Here is a 27776-nt window from a genome sequence, read left to right as displayed (position 1 = left end):
AATGACAAGAAAATAAAATCTTATATAAGTTGAAACTTAAAACGAACAGAAATGACTATGAACAAGTAAGTGCAACTCAAAAAGAATAAAAATTTAAACAAGCAATCACATCAAAGCAGAAGGAAGCCAATGTAATATAGATAAGTATAGGAAAGGTGAGTATTGCATACGTAGAAGAAATAAAAAATAGGAAAAAAGTTTATAGAGAAAATAAGGTGAATATGTACAGTTTCCCCTTTCTTATATTAATTTGAAAAATTGTTCTCCAAAAAGGAATTCTTCAGAGAAAAACAGAATTTTGATATGAAAAGAATCGGTTTTTATGCTGATTTAAGTGTCATCAAGTTTAGTCCTACCATCAAAAGTTACGAGTCTGTGAAAATTTGCCTTATTTTCGAAAAAAGGGAGAAACACCCCCTAAAATGCATGGAATCTTAATGAAAATCACACCATTAGAATAAAAGAGCCCTTCTCTTCTCAGAGCCCTATCTGCACAAATGTGGAATTTTCTACTTTTTACCAGAAGAAAGATCAAGGATGCGTGTTTTTTTTTTTTTTTTTTTTTTTTTTTTTTTTTTTTTTTTTTTTTTTTTTTTTTTTTTTTTTAGGAGTAATCGTATATACCCAGTGGTTCTATGTATACGCGAGGGGGCTCATTCGAGCGGAAATTAAAAGCTCTAGTTCCCTTTTTAGGTGACCCAAAAAATTAAAAAAATTATTTTTAGGTGACAGCCCCTTTCACACACGGAATAATTTATGTTCATTCTAAATTTCAATATCGCTCATTACAGGCACGTATGCGGGAATTTTTTTTGGGGGCCCAAGACCTTCGAAACAGCAGATATAAAGTAGCACTTTTTTTATTTAGTAGCTAAATAAATACAAAAAGCAAGTACATCAGAAAATACAGATTAACTGTAATCTGTAGTATTGCAGTGGATGAGGGAAGAAGACTGAAGCCTCAAAAGTATGTTTTAGGCTCAGGTTATGTTCATAGCGATTAGAACCGGTGATTAATCTATTATATCCCACTGAAATTGAAATTTTAGGGTTAACAGTGCAATATGGGTGCTGTGGGGGGTAGTTCTTCTATTGCGAAAACGTCGATTTTAATGAAAAATGATAGTTTCCAAAATTGATCCACTAAAAGCTGAACTTTATCCTAAAAGGAGGGATAAACGCCCTAATATCAAGGAGAATTCTATTTTTCTGTGGAAAGCAAACTCTCTTTACGAAAAAAAATAACAGTACAATCGCTAATTACTTCAAAGAGGGTAAAAAGTTAGACAGAAAATAAGTTAATAATTAGGCAATGACTGACTTGACCGGATAATTGCATGCTTTAAAATCCAAAAAAAAGGCTTCACACCTGTATCTAGATTCTTAATAAATGCCCTATTTTTGCCAGAAATCCCAAGAAACCATGGGGAAATTAAACATTTCACAAAATCTCGGGGGGGGGGGCCGAAGGCACCCGCTGCGTACATGCCAGGCTCCTTACTTTCAGTTAAAAAAAACTCTTTTTTATTTAATTGAAATGTAAGACAAGCAGAAATACAGTCTTAAAATAATCAAACAATTTGTGGTAACGAACTGTAGTAAGGAGCGACCCGGCTCAATAGTAACCAAAACTAAAATATGGATTTTGATACCAATAGCTACATCAAAAGAATCGCATTTTAACGCTGATTTTGAATATATAAGTTTCATCAAGTTTAGTCTTACCCATCCAAAGTTACGAGCCTGAGAAGATTTGCGTTATTTTAGAAAATAGGGAGAAACTCCCCCTAAAAGTCATAGAATCTTAACGAAAATCACACCATCAGATTCAGAGTATCAGGGAACCCTACTGAAGAAGTTTCAAGCTCCTATCTATAAAAATATGGAACTTTGTATTTTTTGCCAGAAGGCAGATCACGGATGCGTGTTTATTTGTTAGTTTTTTTGTTTTGTTTTTTCACAGGGGTGATCGTATCGACCCAGTTGTCCTAGAATGTTGCGAGAGGGCACATTCTAACGGAAATGAAAAGTTCTAGTGCCCTTTTTAAGTGACCAAAAAATTGGAGGGCACCTAGGCCCCCTCCGCGCTAATTATTTTCCCAAAGTCAACGGGTCGAAATTCTGAGATAGCCATTTTATTCAGTGTAGTCGAAAAACCTTATAATTATGTCTTTGGGGACGATATGCTCCCCCACAGTCCCCGTGGGAGGGACTACAAATTACAAACTTTGACTTGTGCTTACATATAGTAATGGTTATTGGGAAGTGTACAGGCATTTTCAGGAGGATTTTTTGGTTGGAGGCAGGGGTTGAGAAGAGGGGGATATACTGGGGGAACTTTCCATCGAGGAATTTGTCATGGGGGAAGAAAATTTCCAAGAAGGGAGTGCAGGATTTACTAGCATTTCTTAAAAAAAAAACAATGAAAAAATAAATATGAAAATTTTTTTTTCAGCTGGAAGTAAAAAGCAGCATTAAAACTTAGAACGAACAGAAACTATTACCCATATGAGGGACTCGCTTCCTCCTAATACTTCGCTCTTTACGCTAAAGTATTTTTAGTAATTTCAACTATTTATTCTGCGGCTTTTGTGATTCAGGGGTCATTCTTAATGAATTGGGACAAAATTTAAGTTTTAGTGTAAAGAGCGAGGTACTGACGAGGGGCGAACCCCCTCATATATGTAATAAAAACATGAGAATACAAAAGTTCTTTAAGTAAGCTAATTTATAAGTTACGTATATCATTTACTAATAAAAAGATTCGTAAAAAATTAAAAGTTCTAGTTGCCTTTTAAATTAACCGAAAATCGGAGGGCAACTAGGCTTCCTCCTCGCTCTTTTTTTCTCAAAATCATTCGATCAAAATTAAGAGAAAGCCATTTAGCCAAAAAAAAAAAAAAAAAAAAAAAAAAAAAAAAAAAAAAAAAATATGCCAATTTCGTTTTAATTATTCCTCCGTGAGAGCCAAAATCAAAATATGCATTGATTCAAAAACGTTCAGAAATTAAATAAAAAAAACAAGTTTTTTTGATTGAAAGTAAGGAGCGACATTAAAACTTAAAACGAACAGCCCCTTTCATATACGAAGTAATTTTTGTTCGTTTTAAGTTTTAATGTCGCTCCTTACTTTCAGTTAAAAAAACTTGTTTTTTTTATTTAGTCACATGTGAGAGGGGGATGGAAGACCCCATTTTGTGTACGTGACTGGCTTTATTATAAAAGCGTCAAACTATAGAGTCAAACTATAGCGTCAGAATAAAAGCGTCAGAAAGAGTCAAACTATAGCGTAAAGAGCGGGGCGTTGATGAGGAAGCAGCCCCTTTCATATACTAAGTAATTTCTGTTCGTTTTAAGTTTTAATGTCGCTCCTTACTTTCATTAAAAAAAACTTGTTTTTTTTTATTTAATTCAAACTTAAAACGAACAGATATGACTATCAACGAATAAATGGCACCTAAAAGGAAGAGAAATCGATATGGATAATCACGTCAAAGAAGAAGAAAGTCGATAGAAGACAGATAAGTAAGGGTTAAGAAATTAGGGTGAGAATTGTATGTATGTAGTTGAGACAAAACCCTGAAAAATGCTTAAAGAAAAGGTAAAATGAAAAAATTTTGCTTTTCTTTTCTTACATTAACTAAAAGACAGTTTCCAAAAAAGAAGCCTTTCAAAGAAAAGTAAAAAGCCATATTCAAACCTAAAACGAGCAGAAATAAAGTTGTATAATAATCAAACAGTTCGTGGTAACGAACTGTAGTAAGGAGCGACCCGGCTCAATAGTAACCGAAACTATAAAAAACGAAATTTTGATACTAATAGTTAAATCAAAAGAATTGCATTTTAATGCTGATTTTAAATATATAAGTTTCATCAAGATCAGTTATACACATCAAAAGTTAAGAGCCTGAGAAAATATGCCTCGTTTTAGAAAATAGGGGAAACACCCCCTAAAAGTCATACAATTTTAACGAAAATCACACCAACAGATTCAGCGTATCAGAGAACCTTATTGTAAAAGTTTCAAGCTCCTATCTACAGAAATGTGGAATTTCGCATTTTTTTTTTGCCAGAAGACAGATCACGGATGCGTGTTTATTTTATTTTTTTTTTTTGTTTTGTTTTTTTTTTCCCGGGGTGATCGTATCGACTCAGTGGTCCTAGAATGTCGTAAGAGGGCTCATTCTAACGGAAATTAAAAGTTCTAGTGCCCTTTTTAAGTGACCAAAAAAATGGAGGGCCACTAGGCCCCCTCCCACGCTAATTTATTCCCCAAAGTCACCGGATCAAAATTCCGAGATAGCCATTTTATTAACCATAGTCAAAAAACCTAATAGCTATGTCTTTAGGGACGACTTATTCCCCCGCAGTCCCCGTGGGAGGGGCTGCAAGGTACAAACTTTTACCAGTGTTTACATATAGTAATTGTTATTGAGAAGTGTACAGACGTTTTCAGGGGGTTTTTTTTTGTATCGGGGGTGGGGTTGAGGAGAGAGAGTTATGTGGGTGATCTTTCTATGGAGAAGTTTTTCATTGGGGAAGAGAATTTCCATGAAGCGGGCGCAGGATTTTCTAGCAATACTAAAAAAAAAGAAAAAAACAAATACGAAAAACTTTTTTTCAACTGAAAGTTAGGAGCAGCATTAAAACTTAAAACGAACAGAAATTATTACGCATATAAGGGGTTCACCTCCTCCTAACACCTCGCTCTTTACGCTAAAATATTCTTAGTAATTTCAACATTTATTCTACGGCCTTTGTGATTCAGAGGTCACTCTTAAGGAATTGGGACAAAATTTAAGCTTTAGTGTAAAGAGCGAGGTATTGACGAGGGGGCCAACTTCCTCATATACGTAATAAAGACATACGAAAATAGATGTTTGTTACGTAATTTAATTCGTAATTTATGAATATTTTTACAAATAAAAACGTTCGTAAAAAATTTAAAGTTCTAGTTACCTTTTTAAGTAACCAAAAAATTGGAGAACACCTAGGCCTCACCCCCCGCTCCTTTTTTCTCAAAATCGTCTGATCAAAACTATGAGAAAACCATTTACCCCAAAAAAATTAATATGCGAAATTCTTTTTTATTATTCATGTGCGGAGAGCCAAAATCAAAACATGCATTAATTCAAGAACGTTCAGAAATTAAAGGGAAAAAAGGCAAGATTTTAACTGAAAGTAAGGAGCGACAATTAAACTTAAAACGAACAGAAATCACTTCATATATGAAAGGAGCTGTTCCCTCCTCAACGCCCCGCTCTTTACGCTAAAGTTTCTTGCTGTTTTAAAAAGTAGAGTTGAGAGAAAGAGTCAAACTTAAGCGTAAAGAGCGGGGAGTTGAGGAGAGAACAGCCCCATTCATATACGGAGTAATTTCTGTTCGTTTTAAGTTTTAATGTCACTCCTTACTTTCAGTTAAAAAAAAACTTTTTTATATTTAATAATGCTTTAGGAGGGAATCGGTTTAATAAGATGCGTATCGCAATATGCACCGTAACACCAGAAAATGTTGTTCCAAGCGATTTACTCAATTGATTTATTAGTAAATAAACAGTAACGAAATTATACTGAATTTTTACAAAAACATATACCCTTCACACCAAAACATTACTATTTTGTGAATTAAATTCACTACTTCAATAAATTTATGAAGCTCAAAATTTCTCGTCTTTACCGGCAAACGGTTGGTTTGTTTAGAGAGTTTCTACAAAAATTCATGAAGCCGACAAGGATTGTTTTCTCTTGGGAAACGTAAAACAATACAGAAAGTTATGGAAAGAGGCCATTGTTGGTGGTATCGGAGAAAAAACGGATGGAGCTCACAATAAAACATACTATGTCTAAGATAAATTATTCACAGAGTAATTAGAACGAAAGTATTTAAGCTCAACTACAGCGATACATTTCAATTTTCAGCTTAAGTTGACTTCAATAGATTTAATTAAGACTAGTTCAAGTTAAGTTTCAGTTTAAGGGGCACCACCTGAAGCTTTGAACATACCCCTTAATACCAAAATGGATTCTGCAATTCAAGCCTCTTCAAAGGTAAGCCTGTTCACCATCTTTCAGTTTTGCACTTTCTCAGTTTAAGAGGCACCACCTGCAGCTTTGAACATACCCCTTAATACCAAAATGGATTCTGCAATTCAAGCCTCTTCAAAGGTAAGCCTGTTCACCATCTTTCAGTTTTGCACTTTCTCAGTTTAAGAGGCACCACCTGCAGTTTTGAACATACCCCTTAATACCAAAATGGATTCTGCAATTCAAGCCTCTTCAAAGGTAAGCCTGTTCACCATCTTTCAGTTTTGCACTTTCTCAGTTTAAAAGCCACCACCTGCAGTTTTGAACATACCAGTTAACACCAAAAGAGATTCTACAATTCAAGCCTCTTCAAAGGTAAGCCTGTTCACCATCTTTCAGTTTTGCACTTTCTCAGTTTAAGAGGCACCACCTGCAGTTTTGAACATACCCCTTAATACCAAAATGGATTCTGCAATTCAAGCCTCTTCAAAGGTAAGCCTGTTCACCATCTTTCAGTTTTGCACTTTCTCAGTTTAAGAGGCACCACCTGCAGTTTTGAACATACCCCTTAATACCAAAATGGATTCTGCAATTCAAGCCTCTTCAAAGGTAAGCCTGTTCACCATCTTTCAGTTTTGCACTTTCTCAGTTTAAGAGGCACCACCTGCAGTTTTGAACATACCCCTTAATACCAAAATGGATTCTGCAATTCAAGCCTCTTCAAAGGTAAGCCTGTTCACCATCTTTCAGTTTTGCACTTTCTCAGTTTAAGAGGCACCACCTGCAGCTTTGAACATACCCCTTAATACCAAAATGGATTCTGCAATTCAAGCCTCTTCACAGGTAAGCCTGTTCACCATCTTTCAGTTTTGCACTTTCTCAGTTTAAGAGGCACCACCTGCAGTTTTGAACATACCCCTTAATACCAAAATGGATTCTGCAATTCAAGCCTCTTCAAAGGTAAGCCTGTTCACCACCTTTCAGTTTTGCACTTTCTCAGTTTAAAAGGCACCACCTGCAGTTTTGAACATACCACTTAACACCAAAAGAGATTCTACAATTCAAGCCTCTTCAAAGGTAAGCCTGTTCACCATCTTTCAGTTTTGCACTTTCTCAGTTTAAGAGGCACCACCTGCAGTTTTGAACATACCCCTTAATACCAAAATGGATTCTGCAATTCAAGCCTCTTCAAAGGTAAGCCTGTTCACCATCTTTCAGTTTTGCACTTTCTCAGTTTAAAAGGCACCACCTGCAGTTTTGAACATACCACTTAACACCAAAAGAGATTCTACAATTCAAGCCTCTTCAAAGGTAAGCCTGTTCACCATCTTTCAGTTTTGCACTTTCTCAGTTTAAGAGGCACCACCTGCAGCTTTGAACATACCCCTTAATACCAAAATAAATTCTGCAATTCAAGCCTCTTCAAAAGTCAGCCTGTCCACCACCTTTCAGTTTTACACTTTCTCCGCGTTGTTTTCCTTTTTTTCGGTGAATATTTTCTAGACGGTAGTGATCTAATTTCATGGTTCACGTTTAGGCACAGACTTTAAATATCAAAAAGCCTGATGAGGACACGACAAAGAAAATGTCAAAATATTGCTTCATTTAACAATGGATACGTGAAAACTCTTTGATGCAGTTGAGTTTAAACACCTTCTGCTCCTTATGCATGTGAGGAAGTAGAAAAGTTGAAAGCTATGGAATGTCGATTAAGAGGCGAGATAGATAGGTAGTAAAGTGAGAGAAATAATAGTGGAATAGGGATGAATTATATTACAAATAAACAGGGAGTCTTAGATCAAAAAAAAAAGAAGAAAGAAACAGGATCGATTTTTATTTTATCTTTAGGAGTATGAAAAGAAGACAACAACCGGTTTGATTCTCTCCATTACATGGTATCACCAACCCATCATCAAGAAAACGAGAAAGAAGAGAAAACGAGGAAAGGAGGACCAAATACCGATGGATCAATGAATACCGATGAAAAGAAGAAGCATTTAAAATATGCATTAAAAAAGGATTTTATACACTTTCAATATTATAGTCTATTTTTGAATAATAAAAAATAATGCCCAACAATGAGGCTGGCGTAAGGAATTAAACCAAAGATGCTTACTTTGAATACAGGACTTTCAGCTGGTGTCTGCTCAACGTCACTTTCACAGGAACTGTTGTAGCTACTTTCTGCCGCTAGTCGTGCAGTTGGTATGGTCAGAACAGACCGAGGTCGACGATTCGACTGTCGTTCTTGAGATCGTATAGGCTGTTAAAACACGCAAGATTTAAACACATAAGGCGAGATAAAAATGGCGTGGGAGGGGGATGGATGCCCTCCAATCAATTTGAATCACAAAAAAAGGTACTATATCTTTACATTGCCGATGAGCCTTCTCCGAAATTTCTAGTTATTCCTTCTATACGGTGGACTAGCAAAAAGAGACAATACTACATAAACCCACTCCGCTCTTTACGTAGACAGTGCTATGATATTAAAGCCAGTATAAACATTCGATTCTTTTAATGTGTGTATTGACTTCTAATTGAGTTTTTTTTTAGTTCCTTCCTATTAATATTTACATAGGTTAATAGCTTTTTTGATAGCATTTTCTCTTTTATTCTTGGAAAATTGTTATTAAAATATTTACCAGTTATTGGTGCTTTGAAAGAATTCATCAAATTGTCGAATACTTTGTATTTTAGACTTCGTATTTTAAATACGTTTTTAAGCGTTCAATTATTTATAATTTTCTTTGTGGTAAAGTGAAGTTGAGGGTGAATCATTTTCAAAACAAAATTACCCAGACTAGGGGAGGGGGTCTATGGCCCCTTCCCAGTAAGCCTTACTTCCAGATCAAACTTTAACTTTTCCTAGCAAAAAATAGGCTACCAAAATGGGTTTCTCGTTGTTTTCAAGTTGTTTCAACTTTAACTTTTAATGGCAAAAAAAAGGCTACCAAAATGGGTTTCTCGTTGCTTTCAACCTTGTTTTCGTTGTTTCAACTTTAACTTTTCATTGCAAAAATAGGCAACCAAAACGGATTTCTCGTTATTTTCATAGTTTCTGTCTCGCTATTTTCCTTTTTTCTTTCATTTTTCCTTGCAAAAAAATAGGCAGCCAAAATGGGTTTCTCGTTGTTTTTAATCGTTGTTTCAACTTAAACTTTCCTTACAAAAAAAGAGGCAACCAAAATGGGCTTCTTGTTGTTTTCAACCTTGTTCTCGTTGTTTCAACTTTAACTTTACCTTGTAAAAAATAGGCAACCAAAACGGATTTCTCGTTGTTTTCGTCGTTTTTCTCGTTGTTTTCTCGTTTTTTATCTTAACTTTTCCATGCAAAAAAATAGGCAACCAAAATGGGTTTCTCGTTGTTTTCAACACTATTCTCGTTGTTTTCAACACTATTCTCGATGTTTTCTCGTTGCTTTAACTTTAACTTCCTTGCAAAAATAGGCAATCAAAATGGGTTTCTCATTGTTTCCAACACTATTCTCGTTGTTTTCAAAACTATTCTCGATGTTTTCTGGTTGCTTTAACTTTAACTTCCTTGCAAAAACTAGGCAACCAAAATGGGTTTCTCGTTGTTTCCAACCCTATTCTCGTTGTTTCAACATTATTCTCGATGTTTTCTCGTTGCTTTAACTTTAAATTCCTTGCAAAAAATAGGCAACCAAAATGGGTTTCTCGTTGTTTCCAACCCTATTCTCGTTGTTTCAACATTATTCTCGATGTTTTCTCGTTGCTTTAACTTTAAATTCCTTGCAAAAAATAGGCAACCAAAATGGGTTTCTCGTTGTTTCCAACACTATCCTCGTTGTTTTCATCACTATTCTCGATGTTTTCTCGTTGCTTAAGCTTTAACTTCCTTGCAGAAAATAGGCAACCAAAATGGATTTCTCGTTGTTTTACGTGCCTTTCTCATTCACGAAATTTGTTACCCCTCCATGGACATAACTTCGGATTTCATTAAAAGGAAAGGGAGTAAATTTACTTCGAAGAGTTTTGAGGATTTCTCTATGAGACAATAAATTCTCTAGCAAAGGAACGGATCTACGGAGGGGGTCAGGGGGGTAGCCTGCTCCGGGCGCCGTAGGGGTTTTTGGCTGGCAAGCCACTTTTTGATCTGAGCAACTTCTGCCTTGAATATGTATTTAACTGTGCCTGAATAAGTTCCTTTAAATGAAATAAGCTTCGACAAATCAAAGTTAAATAACAATTATCTTGGAAACAAGACAGCCAAGCAACGATTCGCTAGCTTTAGTATAATTATACATGATATGGTATTTATTGATATGATATGGTAATTATATGGCATGATATGGTAATTATACATGATATGATATAGATGATATTAATATAATTATACATGATGATATAACATGATATGGCTTCAAAGCTTCCACATGAAGATATTCTTAAGACTTTTGCTTCGAGAGTAGTACGTAGAGTTGAGTTTTAATCTACAGGATAAGACTGATTGTGAATAATTTAATCTGTATATGTTCTGTGTCACAATTAAAACGTTATTAAGGGGAATCTTATTGAACCTTGTATAGATTAAGATTTACATATAAAAATGTATTAATGATAGCAAAACAATTAGATAGATATATATCGAATTTAAAGTATTCTTTAGAAAAGTAAAATAACTATATTGATATCTATATTATATTTGTTAACCTGAGGGCACCAAAGGCCATTCTTGCACCTGGTGCTGACAGGTCTGGATCCGTCTCCTTTCCAGTGGACCATTTCTGCTTAACCTCCTTCTCTAGCTACGCCCAAGGCCGAGTCTAAAAAAATTGTTCACTTCCTGCCTCGCTTTACTGCTAATTTAATTAGCTATTCTATTAACCTATCATTTTAACTATATGATCTAAGAACTTGGCTTTATACTCGCATTAAGATTTTTTTCTAGGGAGGCAACAATTTTTTCGGGCAGCAATACCGGCCCATATCTCCCTCAAGCTACGTTAGTGTACTTGTAGTGGGACCAGACGCAAACAAATCAACCGACATCTACACATGTTTCATCGGAATTAAATGGCCGCGGACAAAGATACGTAACTGCATTAAAAAGAATAATAATAATAATAAGCATTATTTATTTGTGACCTAATCCCAGTCATAGATTTATCGTAGACATAACCATGCAAAAGCCTTTTTGTTATTTTCATCCTTTCGACGATTTGACGAAGCATTGGACCCAATGCTATTTGCGTTAATTTTTTTTGTTTGACCTGTTATTTAATTTTATTCTTCACCTATTCATTTGTTAAAATTTCTCTTCATTTTAAGTTTCATTTTTTAATGTGAATATATTGCAACCCCTTTTGGGTTTAAATATCACTCTTTGTTTGACTCTGAATATTTGGGGAGGCGCAGGGGTATTTTTTTAGTTACGATGAACAAGTGTACACCCTGTATCATACGCCTAATTTAAAAAACCTTTTCATTATTTTCATCGAATAAAAATGTTTATTTTTGAAGTCACTGGCGTATTTATTACTTTGGCTTATTTCCTTGAAAATTAGGATTTAATGACAACATTTCTTTAATCTTTTTAGCATCCTAATTATGGTTCTGGGGTCTGAAGTAGTCGAGCTTCTAAAACGGTAGCATATCTCGTTGAATTCTTTAGTTTCTCGTGTCCATCTTTGCATACCTTCAGGAATTCCCGGCGCGAGGAAACGGTCTTAGCTCTAATGAGATCCTTTGCAAATTGTTGAAAAGTCTAATTTCGTGATTTATTATCAATCTTTCGAAAACTGACTTCCATTCTTTTGAATTTTTTAGTTAATTCATTATCGTTTTGTGAACTCGTCTGTTTTAATGGAGTCATTTGGGTAACATGTGTGGATGTATGGTAAAATCTGGTTGGCAATAAATTGTCAGATTCTATTTCAAAGAAGAGTCAATGTAAGCAATCGGAGCTCGCTTTCGGATCTTTAAATTCAAAGTACAAGGGACATGGAAAAAAAAATCTTTTTCTTTCGTTGATCTATCTTAGGTCTATTGATACATGAAAACCGCACGATTTTCTGATATTTTTAATTTAGTTGTTTCGAAATTATGAGGTTCTTAATGCAATACAACACATCAGTCAGTGTTGCCACGTTGAACCATGAAAATAAATTAGCATAAATAATCGTCTTAATTTGACAACACTATTCTTCCGTAAAATTTCCAACACTAACGATCTAATGATTCCAGAAGATAACCACACCTTCAAAGGGAAACTACTACTTTTTAATTTGTCTGGTATAAAAATTATAAATAATTGAACCTTCCTTAAAATAATATGAAATGGCATAAAATAATTGAAATAAAAATGGAACAAAATCAGCCAAAAATTCTGAATATTTAAACCTGAGTATTTTGATTTTGATTCAGACAAAATTCTGAATATTTAAATGAATATGTAATTAGCTTATTTTTTCCTGACTTTTCGCCCACGTTTCTTTCTTAGGGGTTTGGCACCCGCTCCTATTAAAAACTGCACAGCTTTATTTGCTGGTCTTTTCCATAAAAAAAAAATTGAATCCTCCATTTCCCTCGGTTTTTTATTTCCCTTTTATTTACTTTTTCCCTTACTTTCTTACTTACTTTTTATTTCCCTTAGTTTTTATTTCCGTTAGTTTTTATTATATGCATGTTCGTCTAAGTTTCCACTTCACCGATAATCAAAATTATTTCATAATCAAAACTATTTGATTATGATAATTGATATTTTGATATTTGATATTTTTGATATTTTGATAATTGATATTTTGATATTTTGATATTTCATAATCAAAACTATTTGATTAATCAAAATAATCAAAACTATTTTCACTGTCCTTGTTACTTTATGTAAGATAACTTAATTTCTAGAAAGAGTGGCAAAACCTGTATAATACAAAAAAAGAGTTAGTGAACACTGGAATAATAAACGGAACCCTGGTAGGCCAGAAACACGCCCTCATTGCTGCAAGATAAAAATAAACATGAAATGAAGCATTTAGTGTTATTCAGATATCCTGACAGTTTTCAAGCCCCTCCTCCTTTGGATATAATTTTCATAACTTCTTTTCTCCTTAAGACTATTCTGAGGGTGCCTATGATAGCACGGTTGTCAATTCAGATGTTAATGCACTAAAATTTGGCCATTATTTTGAATTACATAGCTCTATGTTTCAATATGTTGTTTCTTTTTCGTTTTTTTTTTCAGGGATTTTTATTATTTTTTTGTGAATGAAAAATATAGCAACTAAGATAAAAAAAAAGACAAACCATTGCCTAATACATTTTGCGTATGCAAAGAACGTTACTCTATATATTTTTTACGTTCATTGAAAGCCAAAAAAGGTTACATACACAGAAAAACCATAATCTAATAAACGAACATAAGCGACCTTCATTATACCAAGATAGGATAATACCACTTTACCTTCACAACATCCTACCGCAAGAATGCTCTATACCTTTTGTATGGCTTCTACATCTTTACCTAAAGAACCCAAGTTTTTTCTACAAAAAGTAAGGAGAAACATTAAAACTTAAAACGAACAGATGTTATTCCGTATACAAGGGGGCTCTCCGCTCCTCAATACCTCGCTCTTTGCGCTAAAGTTTGACTTTTTGTCCCTATTCTTTGAGAAGAATCGTGAAATACAAAGACCTTTTAGTTGAAATAAGAAGTTTTTTCAAAGCACTAGGAAACTTCAGCATAGCAGGTAAGAGTTGAAGAAGGGGACCCCCCCCCATATAAGGAATGATTGCTTTCGTTTGAGGTTCTAAAGTAGAAAAAAATTGTTTTTTTATTTAATCACTATCGAGGACAACATAGAAAAAAAAAGACCAAAAATAAAAACCCTAAAAATTGAAGAGAGGAAACGCCAGTGAGAAAAGTTTGACCGTATTTCTGGATAATATTTTCCTGGAAATAGGGAGGATTTATTTACGCAGATTGACAATCCATAAATTTCAGAAAAAATAGAAGCAAAATCATCTATTAAGAGTCCAAGATGATTTCCATTCGCACAAAAGAGAAAAATTTTTTCCCCTTTTCTTTGCAATCAAGAACAAATGGATAAACATTTTCAATCAATCCTGTCTTACAGAGTCATTTAGAAACTGATTGAGTACCTTGCATTTACACTAAACTGCTCGGGCAAATTGCGCAAAAGAATATATTACAAATAAACAAACAAACGCACTAAATATAAATCGAATGGATGACTACAGAGAGGTTGGACCACGTCTCAGGATAATATTTTCCAGAAAAAAAAACTGAAAAGGAAAAACAAACTTGGAGACCAGGCAATTCCGCTGTTTGTACAGGAAAAGTAAAATATTACCAGAAATTTCATCATTATTTTCTCAACGCTTCGTTTTAACAAATCTAGGTAAGAATGAGAGATATAGAGACCATAAAAGGTATCTATTTCTCTTACTGTCAATAAATACAAGTTATTTGAATTAGTAAGTGAATCCCCATCACTGCTCACGTTTAGAAATAATCTAAGAAGTTCTTTCAGTTTCTTTGCATTTCAAAATCAAAGATAGCTCTTTCAGTTTTCATTTATGGTAAACTCTAATAAATTAACCATTATTCGGCAATTCCCTTTCCTATCTCAAGTTAATTGTTTCTTTTTCTTCTTCTTTCCTTTCTTTTCAGGAAAGAAGGTTGTTGCGTTGCTTATACTTTTGCTCGATTCTTGTGCTTTTTTGTGATAAAAGGAGAAGCCTCAAGTTCCACCTTGATTGTCACCCTTTGTTAAGTGATGTTATCGCTTTATTCAATACAAAAAGTTCAAAGCAAATCAATTTTTCTAATTTAAGAAAAAACATTATTTTCGAAATGTATCTTTTTTTACACTATTTGGCTTCTTGGATCCAATGATCATATGTTTATTTAGCATACGTAAAAATCTGATCATTATTCAGTAGATCCCACAGTCTTCTAATTACCCCCCCCCCATCCTCGCATTAAACAAAGACAATAGCTACATAAACTAGAACTATTCTATAACATATATATATATATATATATATATATATATATATATATATATATATATATATATATATATATATATATATATACGACTACTGCTATTATATCATATATACTTGGTAAGAATTATAATTTTCACGTACCAGAGAATGATTTCTTAGTCTGTTTATGGCTGGAATTCCATCAGTATTCACCCGGGCTATGTCTTCACTTGCAATCAAACCATCGTCTTTATCTATAAAAAAAGAATAATAATAAAAAACTCCTAGACTCTACAGAAGAAAAAGCATTGAGGCAAAAAAACAGCTTCTGAGCCGTTTTTCAAGGTACTATAACTCAAAGAAATAAAAAACATATTTTGGATTGAAGAGATTTTAGCAGTATTTATTTTTTAGGTTTATTATAAATGCCCACAACTTGCTGCTAATAGCAATATTTATAAGCAGCAAGAAATCAAAATATACTAGAGATACTATTTCAATTCTTTTTCCATACAAATGATGAAGCTGGTCAATTGAGTTGTTCAAAATAAAAATAAAACTTGATGAAAAAGGAAGAAAGTGTAAAAATCATGCGAAGGTGCACTGATGCACAGGAGCACAAGAATATTTTTGGGAAAAAAAATAAATTATAAAAAGCCGGACCCCCCCCCCCTCACAAAAATATGCTGTCTAGCTTTGCAAAATTGTGAATAAAAAAAGATAGTGTCAATTTCACGTTCACTTGCACGTTGAGAAAAAAACTGCACTAATAAACAAAACAGGAATTTCCGTATTCATACCAGATCAGCCGGAATAACCTAAAAGATGCAATGTTTCGTAATGAATAACTATCATTACTACCATTTGTAAAGTAAATGAGTAACAAGTTTACAAAGTAAACTTGTAAAAATAAATACATCCATCAAAAGACAAAACATTCAAATTGACAACTTGACATAAAAAAAATGAAACAAACTGAACTGTGTTCTCTCATCTTGAGTTTACGAAATTAACCTTTAGCAGCCGCTTAGTTTAGCAGCTACTGTCGATGCAGGCGACCAATTATAAGAACTGTAAATTCTTGCAAAAAGGCGGCGCTAGCCAATTTGTCTACTTACTCTAGGCACAAATAATTTGGATGGAGCTGTCATGCTAATTCATAGGAATTGGGAATTGAAGAATTCGCACGGAAACGTAGACTAAGCCTTTGATTATCTGACTAAATTCAAGGTGTATAAAAAACGGGCAATCGATTGACGGAAACTTGATCGAAATGATTGACCGTCTACTACTACTACTACAACTAACAACTCACCGCAGAACCAAGCCACTAGAGGCCAACACAGCTACGCACGCTCCATCTCCATCCCAATCCATCCAAAGCCTCCCTTTTTAGGCCCTCCCTGGAAGTTATCATTTCCTTTAAATCTTTATTTGAGATTTCCTTCCAGCCCAGACGAGGACGACTGCTTTCCGTTTAGCCCTACACGGTTGGCCGAAAAGAACAATTTTCGGCAATCTGTCATCCTTCATCCGTAGGACGTGGCCTGGCCCAAGAAAGCGGGATTAAACCACATTTTTCGAACAGTCTACTGTTTGAAATACGATCAGTCAGCCCGGTACCCAGAACAGTCCGTAGGCAATTTCTCTGGAAAACATCTAGTAAATTTTCCTCTGTCTTTCCGAACGCCCATTCTTCAGAGCCATATTTCTCCCAACGTCTTTAGTAATACGTCAACGTCACCTTTTCATCATCACTTATTCCTAGCCTTAGTGACTTAGTCTTCTTAACATCAATTTTCAGACGTATTCTAGCACCCTGACCTCGCAAAACCTCCAAAAGTTCATTCATTTTGCTCACACTTTCATCTAAGGTGCTTGAATAACCAACATAATCTAAGTCAAGGTACTTTTTTTTATCTTCAGTACTTTTTTTAATCTGTGAGAAAATACCCTGAGCCTTGGTTATTCTGCTATTAACATCTTCACTGCTCCCACCATCTTTGCTAATAATACTACCATGGTAAGTGAAGCTGCCCACCTGATTAATCATTTAGTTACCCAACGTCACCTTTTCATCTTCACCTATTCGTAGCCTTAGTGACTTCGTCTTCTCAACACTTATTTTCGAACCTTTTCTAGTACCCATAACTCGCAAAACCTCTAAAAGTTCATTCATTTTGCTCAAACTTTCATATGGTATGCTTACATCATCAGCATAATCGAGGTCTAGGAGAATTTTTCCTCCAAATTTGATTCCATGGTCTCCCATTGCCTTTCCTATGCTCCTTAAGACAAAGTCCATCAAAATGATCCATATAAAGGGGGATAGAGCACAGCCCTACTTAATTCCTGATTTAATGGAAAACCAGCTACTAACCTCATTTCCTACCTTAACCGCAGCAGTATTATTCCTGTACATAGCGCAAATAACTTTAATGTATATGTCTGGTATACCATATGAGGATAAGACTTTTACTAAAGATCTTCTATCAACAGAATCGAACATTTGCTCATAATCTATAAAACTGAAGACTAAAGGTGTTTGACAACTAAGACACTTTTCAATTATTAACCTAAGAGAGAAAATTTGGTCGACACATCCACTACCTTTTCAAAACCGCACTGTTCTTCTCTTAAAACTTTGTCTACAGCATCTCTCAACCTAAAAACAATAATATTACTAAGTAATTTGCTACCTACAGAGACCAGAATAATACCTTGACAATTATGACACTCACTCTTATCACCTTTCTTATACAGTGGTTTCATTAAGGTTTTTCTAAGAATTGTTGGGTACTTCCTCTTTACAAAAATCATATTCATAATCTTCAGTAGCTTATTTCTAACCTCAGAGCCACCATATTTAAGAAACTCGTTTACCACACTATCAACACTTGTATCCTCATTATTTTTAATCCTTTTAGTACTGTCAATAATTCTTCCTCACAAAACAAATCTTCCTTCGCATCCAAGGTATCACAAACGTTTTCATTTTCCTCTATATCTTTTCCTGCAACTTTATCTTGGTTTGGCACATTCCCAAAATGTTCCGCTCATCTCTCTTTAACTCTTTCCTTATCACTAATTGTGGCCCCATTCCTATCTTTAACTGGGACAAGTCCGGATTGACTACTCCCTTACAATTTATTAACATGCCAACATAATATTTTACTATAATGTCGTCAAGCTGCATCTTCCAGATACGCGGCAATTTTATCCATGGCCTCCACTTCAAACCTCCTTCAAACCTGCCAAATTTTCATCCTGGAGTCTACCAACACCATAGCTTCCTGGGAGGAAGTTACCCTTCCGAAATTACCGCTTTAAATTAACCCTAAACCCTAGATGATGATCTTTGCTTTTAACATCAATAACAGCACTCCTATATACCCAAGTATCTTGTATTTATCCTGCTAGTCTTTGGTTTACAATAACATAATCAACAAGGTTTGCTGTTTTACCATCACGTGAATACCATGTCAACTTGTGGGCCATTTTATGACCTAACACCGTATTGGTTGTAATTAGGTTGGTATACCTACAAAACTGCAAAAGTCTGTAGCCATTACTGTTTTCTTTTCCTAGACCAAATTTATTTAGGCTAGGATACCATCTATCTCTATTTCTACCAACCTGGGCGTTAAAATCTCCTAGTAAAAACAAATATTTCTACCTGGCACCAAGACTATTTGCTCCTGTAACTGAAAGTAAAATTCATCTGCTTCACTAGTATCTCCGTCAGTCGGTTCAACAGGGGGATCTACTACTATAACTGATACCCTGAACTTTTTAGTCCTAAAATGAGCAATTAGTAATCTATTATTAATACCTTCTCAGCCTAAACAAAACTTAGCAGCTTCCTAATTCATCATGAACCCTACTCCCTGTCTATGTACCCCATGCTTCTCGCCTGAGTAAACATTCTATATATGCTAACTTTATGCATCCTACCCCTAGGACGAGTTTTTAAAACTCCTAATAAGTCCCGTTCGAACCGTCTGAATTCGTTAGTCAAAATGTCGATATGATGGTCATTTTTTTAACTTTGTAACATTCCAAGTTCTAATTTTCATGTTCTTTAAATCCTTAAAATTATTTTGGCTTCAGGAAAGGCAATGATCTTGGATACCAGTGTAGGACGGGGACCAAAATATTTTCTTAAGTCTACACCGAAGCTCTTAAGCTGGCTTAGAACCAGATAGCAAGAAGTCGCTGGGACCTCTAGTGGCCCAGGATGGAGGCTTTGTGCAATGGAGGTTTTGTGCAATCCTAAACCTATCTTGGTCACAACATGGTTTTCAGCACTTGGCAATACTCTTCTATTAAAAAGAGTCGAAATCCTGCACAGACAGTCCCAAGCCTATTACCTCCGACTCATTATATATTCATACCTACAAATATTATGCTACTACGAGGAGGCAACCAATAGTAGATAAATTAGCTAGGAAGAAGTTTTTCAGTCAGAACACGCTCATAAAAACATACCAAGCCCAGAAGAATTATCCATTAATCAGAATCCCGTGCGAATGCTGTGTCATTTACTAGGCTACAATTTCCTCGAGGGGCTCCTCTCCTCAAGTGGGAAGAGTTGACCGCAAGGTCCCCAGTCTTACAGGCACCCGAAAGTGTAGTTGTCCTCCTATAGAGGATCCTCCCACGATGGCGTTCTACGTCAACATGCACTTTAACCCATGGTTGGGAGAAGATTTGTAACTCATGGGACCTGTGGATAGGCCGGCGGACCCTGTTAAGTTTACATTTGAAGAGCCTTCTACCTCCTCCACCTGTATTCTTGGTTCCTGGCGAGGGTAACCCAGTTGACAGTCTAGGGCCTGTTTTAAGAACGATATTAAGCAACCTTTTGATTGACCGTATATCAAACAATAAGCAGTACCAAAAAAGGGTTCGGACAAATTCGGACAGGGTTTGGACAAATTGAGGCGGAGGAGCGTCCGGAGAATTGCTGGCATTAGGCGGCTGGTTGCTCAATGAACAGGATAACAATGGTTATAGCGTTAGAAATTGAAATTGGGCACTAAGAAAATAAATACCCATATCAAAAGTTCCCATTCCAAAGTATACGTGCAAGTCAAAGTATAATGTCTACCGTCTATAATTTCAAAACTGTCTAGGTTTCTAGACGGTTTTGACAGATTGGGGCGTGTAAGGGGCGTGCGTAGAATCATTGGCTTCAGGCGTCATGGAGTTCCCGTGAGCAAGATAATAGTGGATATTTCGTAAGAAATTGAACCATATACCAAGAAAATAAATATGAATATCAAAAGTTTCCATCCCAAAATACGCGTGCGAGTCGAAGCACAATGTCCAGTGTCTATACATGTCAAAAACTGTCTAAGTATCTAGATGTTTTTGACAGCATAGGGCGGAGAAGGGGCATGCGTGGAATTATTGGCTTCAGACAGCTTGGTGTTCCCATGAGCAAGATGACAACAGATTTTCCGTTAGAAATAAAATTGGGTACCAAGAAAATAAATATCAAAGGTTTCCATTCCGAAATATGCGTGCAAGTCGAAGTATAATGTTCAGCGTCTATACATGTCAAAAATGTCCAGGTATCTAGACGGTTTGAACAGATTGGATTGGATAGGTTCCGATTCCAAAATATACGGGCGAGTTAAAGTATAATGTCTACCGTCTATATTATTAAAATCGCTTAGATATCTATTGAAACAAATAAGATAAAGAAAAACTGAACTGAACCGTTTGGTCGAAAGATGTAGGATTTCGAAAGTGGCACGCAGCAATCTGTTTGATAGACAAAAATCGTATCACAACACCTTAAATTGCCACAGCAGAACCTATTAACCAGGGTTGTCACTCCTGGGATTTTTCCCAAATTTTTGAAGATTCAGCCTTGAGTTCGGGATCTTGGGGAAAATATATAGGTAAATTAAACGTTGAAATCAATGGGTATATTTAATATGATTATATCATTATTGTTTTATGTGTTGAGATTTTTCACAGGTGAATCTTGAAATAATATTAGTAGATGTTCAGTGGCAGTTCTTCTGTTGAAGGAAATAGACGCTACAATTGCATTCATAAACCTAGCTTTGTTCGTCCGTAAAACCTAGCAGAAACTTTTTTGAATTTTCCAGAACTTAAAAAGTAGATTAAATTAATTAAATATTAGTTTTATTCTCCTGAAGGAATCCCCACTTGAGTATTTTCATGGGGGATTTATATTGTAAAAAATACGCATCAAGGGCACATTCTGGAAAATCACGGTCTTTTTCACTATTTTTTTTTTCAACGAGATGGGTGGCCAAGGCAAACATGTTGGGGGTTTTGTCACCAATGCCCACCTACAAAAGTATGCCCACCAAGTTTATTCCTCATTTGTTGTTCTCTGTGTATTATCATACCATAAACACTGTTAATTTAGTCACCTCAGAGAAAAAAAAATTCAGTGAGCTCTTTACACAAAAGTATAGGCAATAAAAATCTTAAAAGAAAAGTACGGGTAATAATACAGATCCGAGTAAAAAGTAGGCAAACTTGCCAAGAGAGCGTGTCATCTAGAACAGATTTCCTCTGGATACTGTGAATTTAAGCTATTCTATTTCTTGATGTGACAGGGAATAATCTTTTACTTAGAAAACACAAATAAACCCAAATAAAATATCACAGAGAAACACGGCGAAATGCCAAGCTAACGTCTGGATAACAAGCTTTCCGCGCTAAAACTGGACACGTGGAAACTGTTTTGTCAAGAGGTTGTTGAAACTAACAGGGTGAGCAAAGAAGGGAAGTAGCTGAAGCGACCTTGATCATTTTCAGTTGAATGGTAAAAACAAGTGTTTTACAAAACCTGACAAAGTTCGAAACTAAACTGACAATTTAATTCAATTAATTTAATTTAAGAGTATCTAACCTAGAAAACAGAATTAGTAAAAGTATCAAAATCAAATAACTTGAAACGGATTCTAATGATTTCTAATGTTTGTATATATATATATATATATATATATATATATATATATATATATATATATATATATATATATATATATATATATATATATATATATATACATTCTAGCGACACTTAACATTTTGCAAGTAATCGTTCAATTTAGGCCTCATTTGCATAATGCAAGGGGCATAGTGGGAAGCTATCCATTTCGTCAAATTCTCTCGCAGTGTTGAACAGGAAGTTATTTTTAAAATCCAGAAATCGTTGAGCTAAAAAATAAAACTGATTTAATCGAATTTCAAAATTTCAGCTATTTTGAGTGGAAATAGTGTAAAGCCTTTAAACTATAAAGGTACGTAGCTTGGACATTCCGAAAATGTTTGGGATTAAACTTACCACTTACACTAGCGAAGGATACCTTTATCTTCAGACATTTACTTGTTTCATCTTTTGGGATTATAAGGAGTCCCAAAGCAATCATCTTGTTTGGTATCACCTTTATCACCTTAATCACCTTCATCTTCATATATTTCCTTGTTTCATCTTTTGGGATTATAAGGAGTCCAAAAGCAATCATCTTGTTTTGTAGTTGCAGTTAAATTTCAGTCAACGGGTGAAACCGTAAGTACAACTTAACCTTTACTGATAATTGCTTTATAAACAAAATTGCTGTGACAAGACATATTCGCGAATTGTATCAATGATAAATTTACGTCATCACATCTTTACTTTTAACAACTGCATCTTCCATGCTTATTGGTGGTGTGTGGAAAAAAATTCCATAAAAATACCCCACAGAGTGAATTGCGCCAATGAACCATAATCATCATTACATTTTTATTTTCCATAAACTTCCTATTCTATAGCTGTTGTTGTCGCCTAGAAAAAATCCCACCACAAACTTGAACTGAACCAACAATGTACGTTAAAAAAGGTTTGATCTCCCGGCTTGGCTCTTTCATGGCTGCTGCTGTTGCGCAGAAAAAAATCAAACCACAAAAGCTGCACAAAAAAAATGATGTGCAACTAAATCGCTTGACAAAGCAATTGTCAAATTCATTAGCTGTACTAAATCTCCATGACTATCGAATATGGATCCTGTGATAACCTAGGATTACATTATTATATTATTAAATAAAAAAACAAGTTTTTTTAAATGAAAGTAAGGAGCAACATTAAAACTTAAAACAAACAGAAACTACTCCGTATATGAAAGGGGATTTTCCTCCTCAACGCCTCACTCTTTAAGCTAAAGTTTGACTCTTTCTCTTAACTCTACTTTTTAAAACAGTAAGAAACTTTAGCGTAAAGAGCGTGGCGTTGAGGAGGAAAAGCACCTTTCATATACCGATTAATTTCTGTTCGTTTTAAGTTTTAATGTTGCCCCTTACTTTCAATAAAAAAAACTTGTTTTTTATTTAATTTCTGGACGTTTTTGAATTAATGCATGTTTTGATCTTGGCTCTCCGCACATAAATAATTAAAACGAAATTTGCATGTTAATTAATTGCAATTAATCGGAAGATTTTGAGAAAAAAGGAGCGAGGGCGGAGGCCTAGTTGCCCTTCAATTTTTTGATTACTTAAAAAGGCAACTAGAACTTTTAATTTTTTACGAACGTTTTCATTGGTAAAAAATATACGTAACCAACGAATTAACTTTCGTAACGAACTTCTATATTCGAATGTTTTTATTGCGTATATGAGGGGGTTTACTCTCCCCCTAAATTAAAAAAAAATCCCCCTGAAGACGTATGTACACTTCCCAGTAACCATTACTATATGTAAACACAGGTCAAAGTTTGTAACTTGCAGCCTTCCCACGGGGACTGTGGGGGAGTAAGTCGCCAAAGACATAGTTATTAGGTTTTTCAACTATGGTGAATATAATGGCTATCTCAGAATTCTGATCCGGTGACTTTTGGGAAAAAATGAGCGTGGAAGGGGGCCTAGGTGCCCTCCAAGTTTTTTGGTCAATTTAAAGGGGCACTAGAACTTTTAATTTCCGTTAGAATGAGCCCTCTCGCGACATTCTAGTAGCACTTAGTCGATACAATCACCCCTGGGAAAAATAAATAGAAACAAACAAACAAACAAACAAACAAATAAACACGCATCCGTGATCTGTCTTCTAGCAAAAAATGCGAAGTTCCACGTTTTTGTAAATACATCAACGTAGCAACGTAGCAGCTTGTAGCAACCGTCAACGACATAAAGCCAGTCCTACGCTGCTGAGGTTGACATCATTTTTTCGCTCGACCACTTTTCTGCACCGCGGACGATCGAGAGGATGTCTCCAACAAAATATCTGCATATTTATTCCTTTTTTACTAGCCAGAAGTAACCTCTTTTTTTTCTCCTTCACAATTTTTTGGATTATTGTTACTAAAGAGGCTTCACAGGCCTAGGAGTATAGTTGTCTTTATAATGGTACTTACTAGAAATGGTAGAAGATACAAAAACTTAGTGAAAGCAACATTAATGAATGTTGCCAAGCATGGAAGGAGCCGTAGCCATTCTCCACTGCTATATTTGCAAGAGCTCGTGGAGAAAATGATTCCACGCGGTTAACTTAAAATGAAAACTAAGCCAAGATTTCGTAAAGTTTCCTAATAAGCTGAAATCGGGTTGCTAGAAAAAAAAGAAGAATAAAACAGACAAAACCAAAGTGTTGCTCTCGCAACACAATAAGTCGAGATTTCGTAAAGTTTCCTTCTCTTTTACACGTTAAGAATGTGGAAGAGTCAATAAGCCTGATATTTGAGTTTAAAAAAAAAATCATACCTCCACTTAAAAATGATCCACAACCACCAATCAGATAAAGCAATATCTCGTTTCTGAGTTTAATGATTTCATTTAAATAGATATTACCAAAAGCTATATTTTCTTGAAATACAGTTTATAGGCCTAGGAGCTTATTCCCTTATATCACTTTACATAATTTGCAGAGCCAAAATTAATGAACTAATGCGAGACCATGCCACAAGCATTGCTGCCAAGAAGCGGTGGAAAAGCCCAAATTGAAACTAGAGGCGGAAAAGGCCTTTCTTTTTTGGGTTTAGGGCGTATCTTAACTAGTCCAAACACTTATGTAGTGCATTAGCCAAAAAGCTGTTTCTTCAAGAGAGGTGTAGAAATACACACACAATATTGTACGATCGATGATATTTGCATTAAGATTCCAACCCCTCCTCCCCCCCTCCATGAAACATAGTGTATTAAAATGCCCTTTTCACGCTTCTTGTCTATTTCACTCGGCAAAGATCTTCGCTTTTAACCTTCTCCGATGAAGCTTCTACTTCTTTCTTACAAAATTTCCTCCTTTATTATATATCCTTCTTATAAAATTTTATCCTTTTTTATTATATATCATTCTTATAAAATTTTATCCTTCTGTATTATATATCCTTCTTATAAATTTTCAAACCCCAACAGAGGAAGTTCTGCTTCAGCTGGTATGCCAAAAAACACAAATTTTGGCTACTTTATCAATCCAAGACACTCGGACTTATTGACAAACCACTACCGCACTAAGGACGGCAGAAGATGTTTAAATAATACATCCGATTTAAAAGTACAAGTCCGCATTGCATACTAAATGCGGTCTTAAAGGAGTATTCAGAGGAGTCTTAGGGGAGACTATTCAGAAGATCGTTTTTTCTTCTTCTTTTTTTTCTAAGAGAACCTTAGAGAATTCTGTTTTCAATTAACATACGGATGTCAGTTTTGCATGACAAAATTTAGGTCAGAATGACTTTCGGTCAATAAAATTTCGGTCAGCTTACCGAATTTGGTATTGGTGTTCGTCCGAAGTCTGCTCTCATGCATTCTTGGCACATGCAGAGCAGACTTCACGTACCTCTGGATATCCGACTAGCCACCGGAGAACTAAGTGCACCTAGGGACGGTTGGGTTAGCAGCCCTTCTCCTGAAATCCATTGCTACGAGTGGAACTGGAAATACAGCCTCCGATGCCCCACCCACTTTCCCAAATGGACCCAGGCCTGCCCAAGGACGTATCCCTTTGAACATCACTGACCAAGGTGGCATTAATATTGCCACCTGGAGTGTCATGACGCTGAACCAGCCTGGTTCTAAGCTTCTTTTAGCAAAAGAAATAAAAAGGTATTAAGTGACGACCGCATGAATAACAGAAACGGTTCTGGTGGAACCCAAAGAAGAGGGGGAGTTGGCCTTCTTCTCAGCAGCTTCGCCCGGAAAACCCTACAGTCATTCACACCTATCTCATCGCGTCTACTGAGAGCGAGAATTGACGGCAAGCACGGGAAGAATAACTGTTCTTACCTGCTATGCACCAACAAACGAGGCCGAAGATGATGATAAGGACGACTTCTATGCGTTGCTGTCCTCTGAGCTCTCCTCCGTGCCACCGCACGGCTACCTCATCGTCCTAGGAGGTTTTAACGCCTGTATCGCTAACAGCTCTGGCCTGTATGATGCGGCTGTTGGACCTGTGACAGTTGACGCTCTAAATGATAATGGTGAGCGGCTGCTCAATTGCTGCATCACCCACGCCCTACTAGTCACAAATACTTGGTTCGTGAGAGCCAAGAGAGATTGCGATGCACATATGGTGCAGCAATGACGGCAAGACAAAAAAAACGTTTGACTACATCATTGTACGACGACGCTGACTTTTGTCTGTCCAGAACTGCCGCTCATACAGAGGTGCCTAGCTCGGCAATACCGACCATCGTCTTGTTTCTGCGGGGATCAAACTCCGGCTGAGGGCCAACAAGAGTAACTCCTCTTCCTCCAAGAAGATAGACACCTCTCAACTGAAGCAAGATCCCTCGGTTCATGAGCGGTATATGGTTGAGGTCTCTAACTGCTTTAAGTCTCTTCAGCAGTGTTCAGAAAGCGAGTTAGCGTGGAACACTTTCAAGGTTAATGTTCTCACTGCTGCTACAGAAGTTGTGAGCTTGAAGCAGCGAAAAAAGAAAGAGCGGATTAGCAACCAGACGTTCGAAGTGATCGAGCAGAGACGGCGAGCAAGACTACGCGGAGATATGACACTCTACAGACAGCTCAACAAACAGCGCAACTTTATGCTTCACAAGGACAAGAAAAACTTCATTGAAGGCAAATCCGCTGAGCTCGAGCAAGCTGCCCAAAAGAAAGACATAGGTGCCGCATTCAAGATCTTGCGTGAGCTGCCTGACCAACACATCACGGCGTCCACAAGCCTGAAAGCAGCGAATGGAGAAACCATATACGATCAATTTCAATGTCTTGGTCTATGGAAGAAACCCTTCGACATACTGCTCAACTCAGATCCACCCGATTGCATTGACCCAGGGCTTGTTGCTGTTGCTGCAGAAGCTACCGCTGCCCCTGACGGTGACAAATTTTTTCCTGAGGAGATCATCTCGGCCGTAAAGAAACTTAAGAACAATAAAGCAGCCGGCAATTGTGGCATCGCGTCTGAGCTACTCACAACAGGCGGCCCTGCAATAATATTCTGGCTGCAGATGGTATTCAGCATAATCTGGCGCACTGAAGTTACACGATCAGATTGGAAGAAAGGAATCCTTGTGCCAGTGTTTAAGCGCAAGCGCAGCAAGACGGACTGCAGCAACTACCGCGGTATCACCCTACTGTCGTTTCCTGGAAAGCTGTTCGTGACACTACTGCTGAAACGTGCAATAAGTTTCCTACATGCTTTGCACCACCCCCAACAAGCCGGATTAAAGCCAGGAAGATCGACAATTGAGTAGATTCACAGAGTTAGACAGATCGTTGAGAAGACAGTGGAATGCAACAAAACAGCCAACATAGCTTTCATTGACTTTCGTTCTGCCTTTGACACTGTTAAC

General features: G+C 36.1%; 1 protein-coding gene across 4 annotated transcripts in view; it reads right to left on the bottom strand.

The window, feature by feature from the left end:
- LOC136036667 (protein phtf-like) overlaps nt 1–27776 on the bottom strand; it is a 168580-nt gene that overhangs the window by 56334 nt on the left and 84470 nt on the right. For 3 of the 4 annotated variants that reach the window (XM_065718971.1, XM_065718972.1, XM_065718973.1), the window contains 2 exons: nt 15163–15254; nt 8141–8287 (listed from right to left, as the gene is read on the bottom strand). In XM_065718971.1, the coding sequence (XP_065575043.1) occupies nt 8141–8287; nt 15163–15254 (239 nt within the window). The remainder of the gene's footprint in view (nt 1–8140; nt 8288–15162; nt 15255–27776) is intronic. The other variant, XM_065718974.1, reaches the window with a different exon arrangement.

This window comes from Artemia franciscana, chromosome 15, assembly GCF_032884065.1.
Source record: "Artemia franciscana chromosome 15, ASM3288406v1, whole genome shotgun sequence".
In the NCBI taxonomy this organism is placed as follows: Eukaryota; Metazoa; Arthropoda; class Branchiopoda; order Anostraca; family Artemiidae; genus Artemia; species Artemia franciscana.
This window is presented reverse-complemented; position numbering and strand designations above follow the sequence as displayed.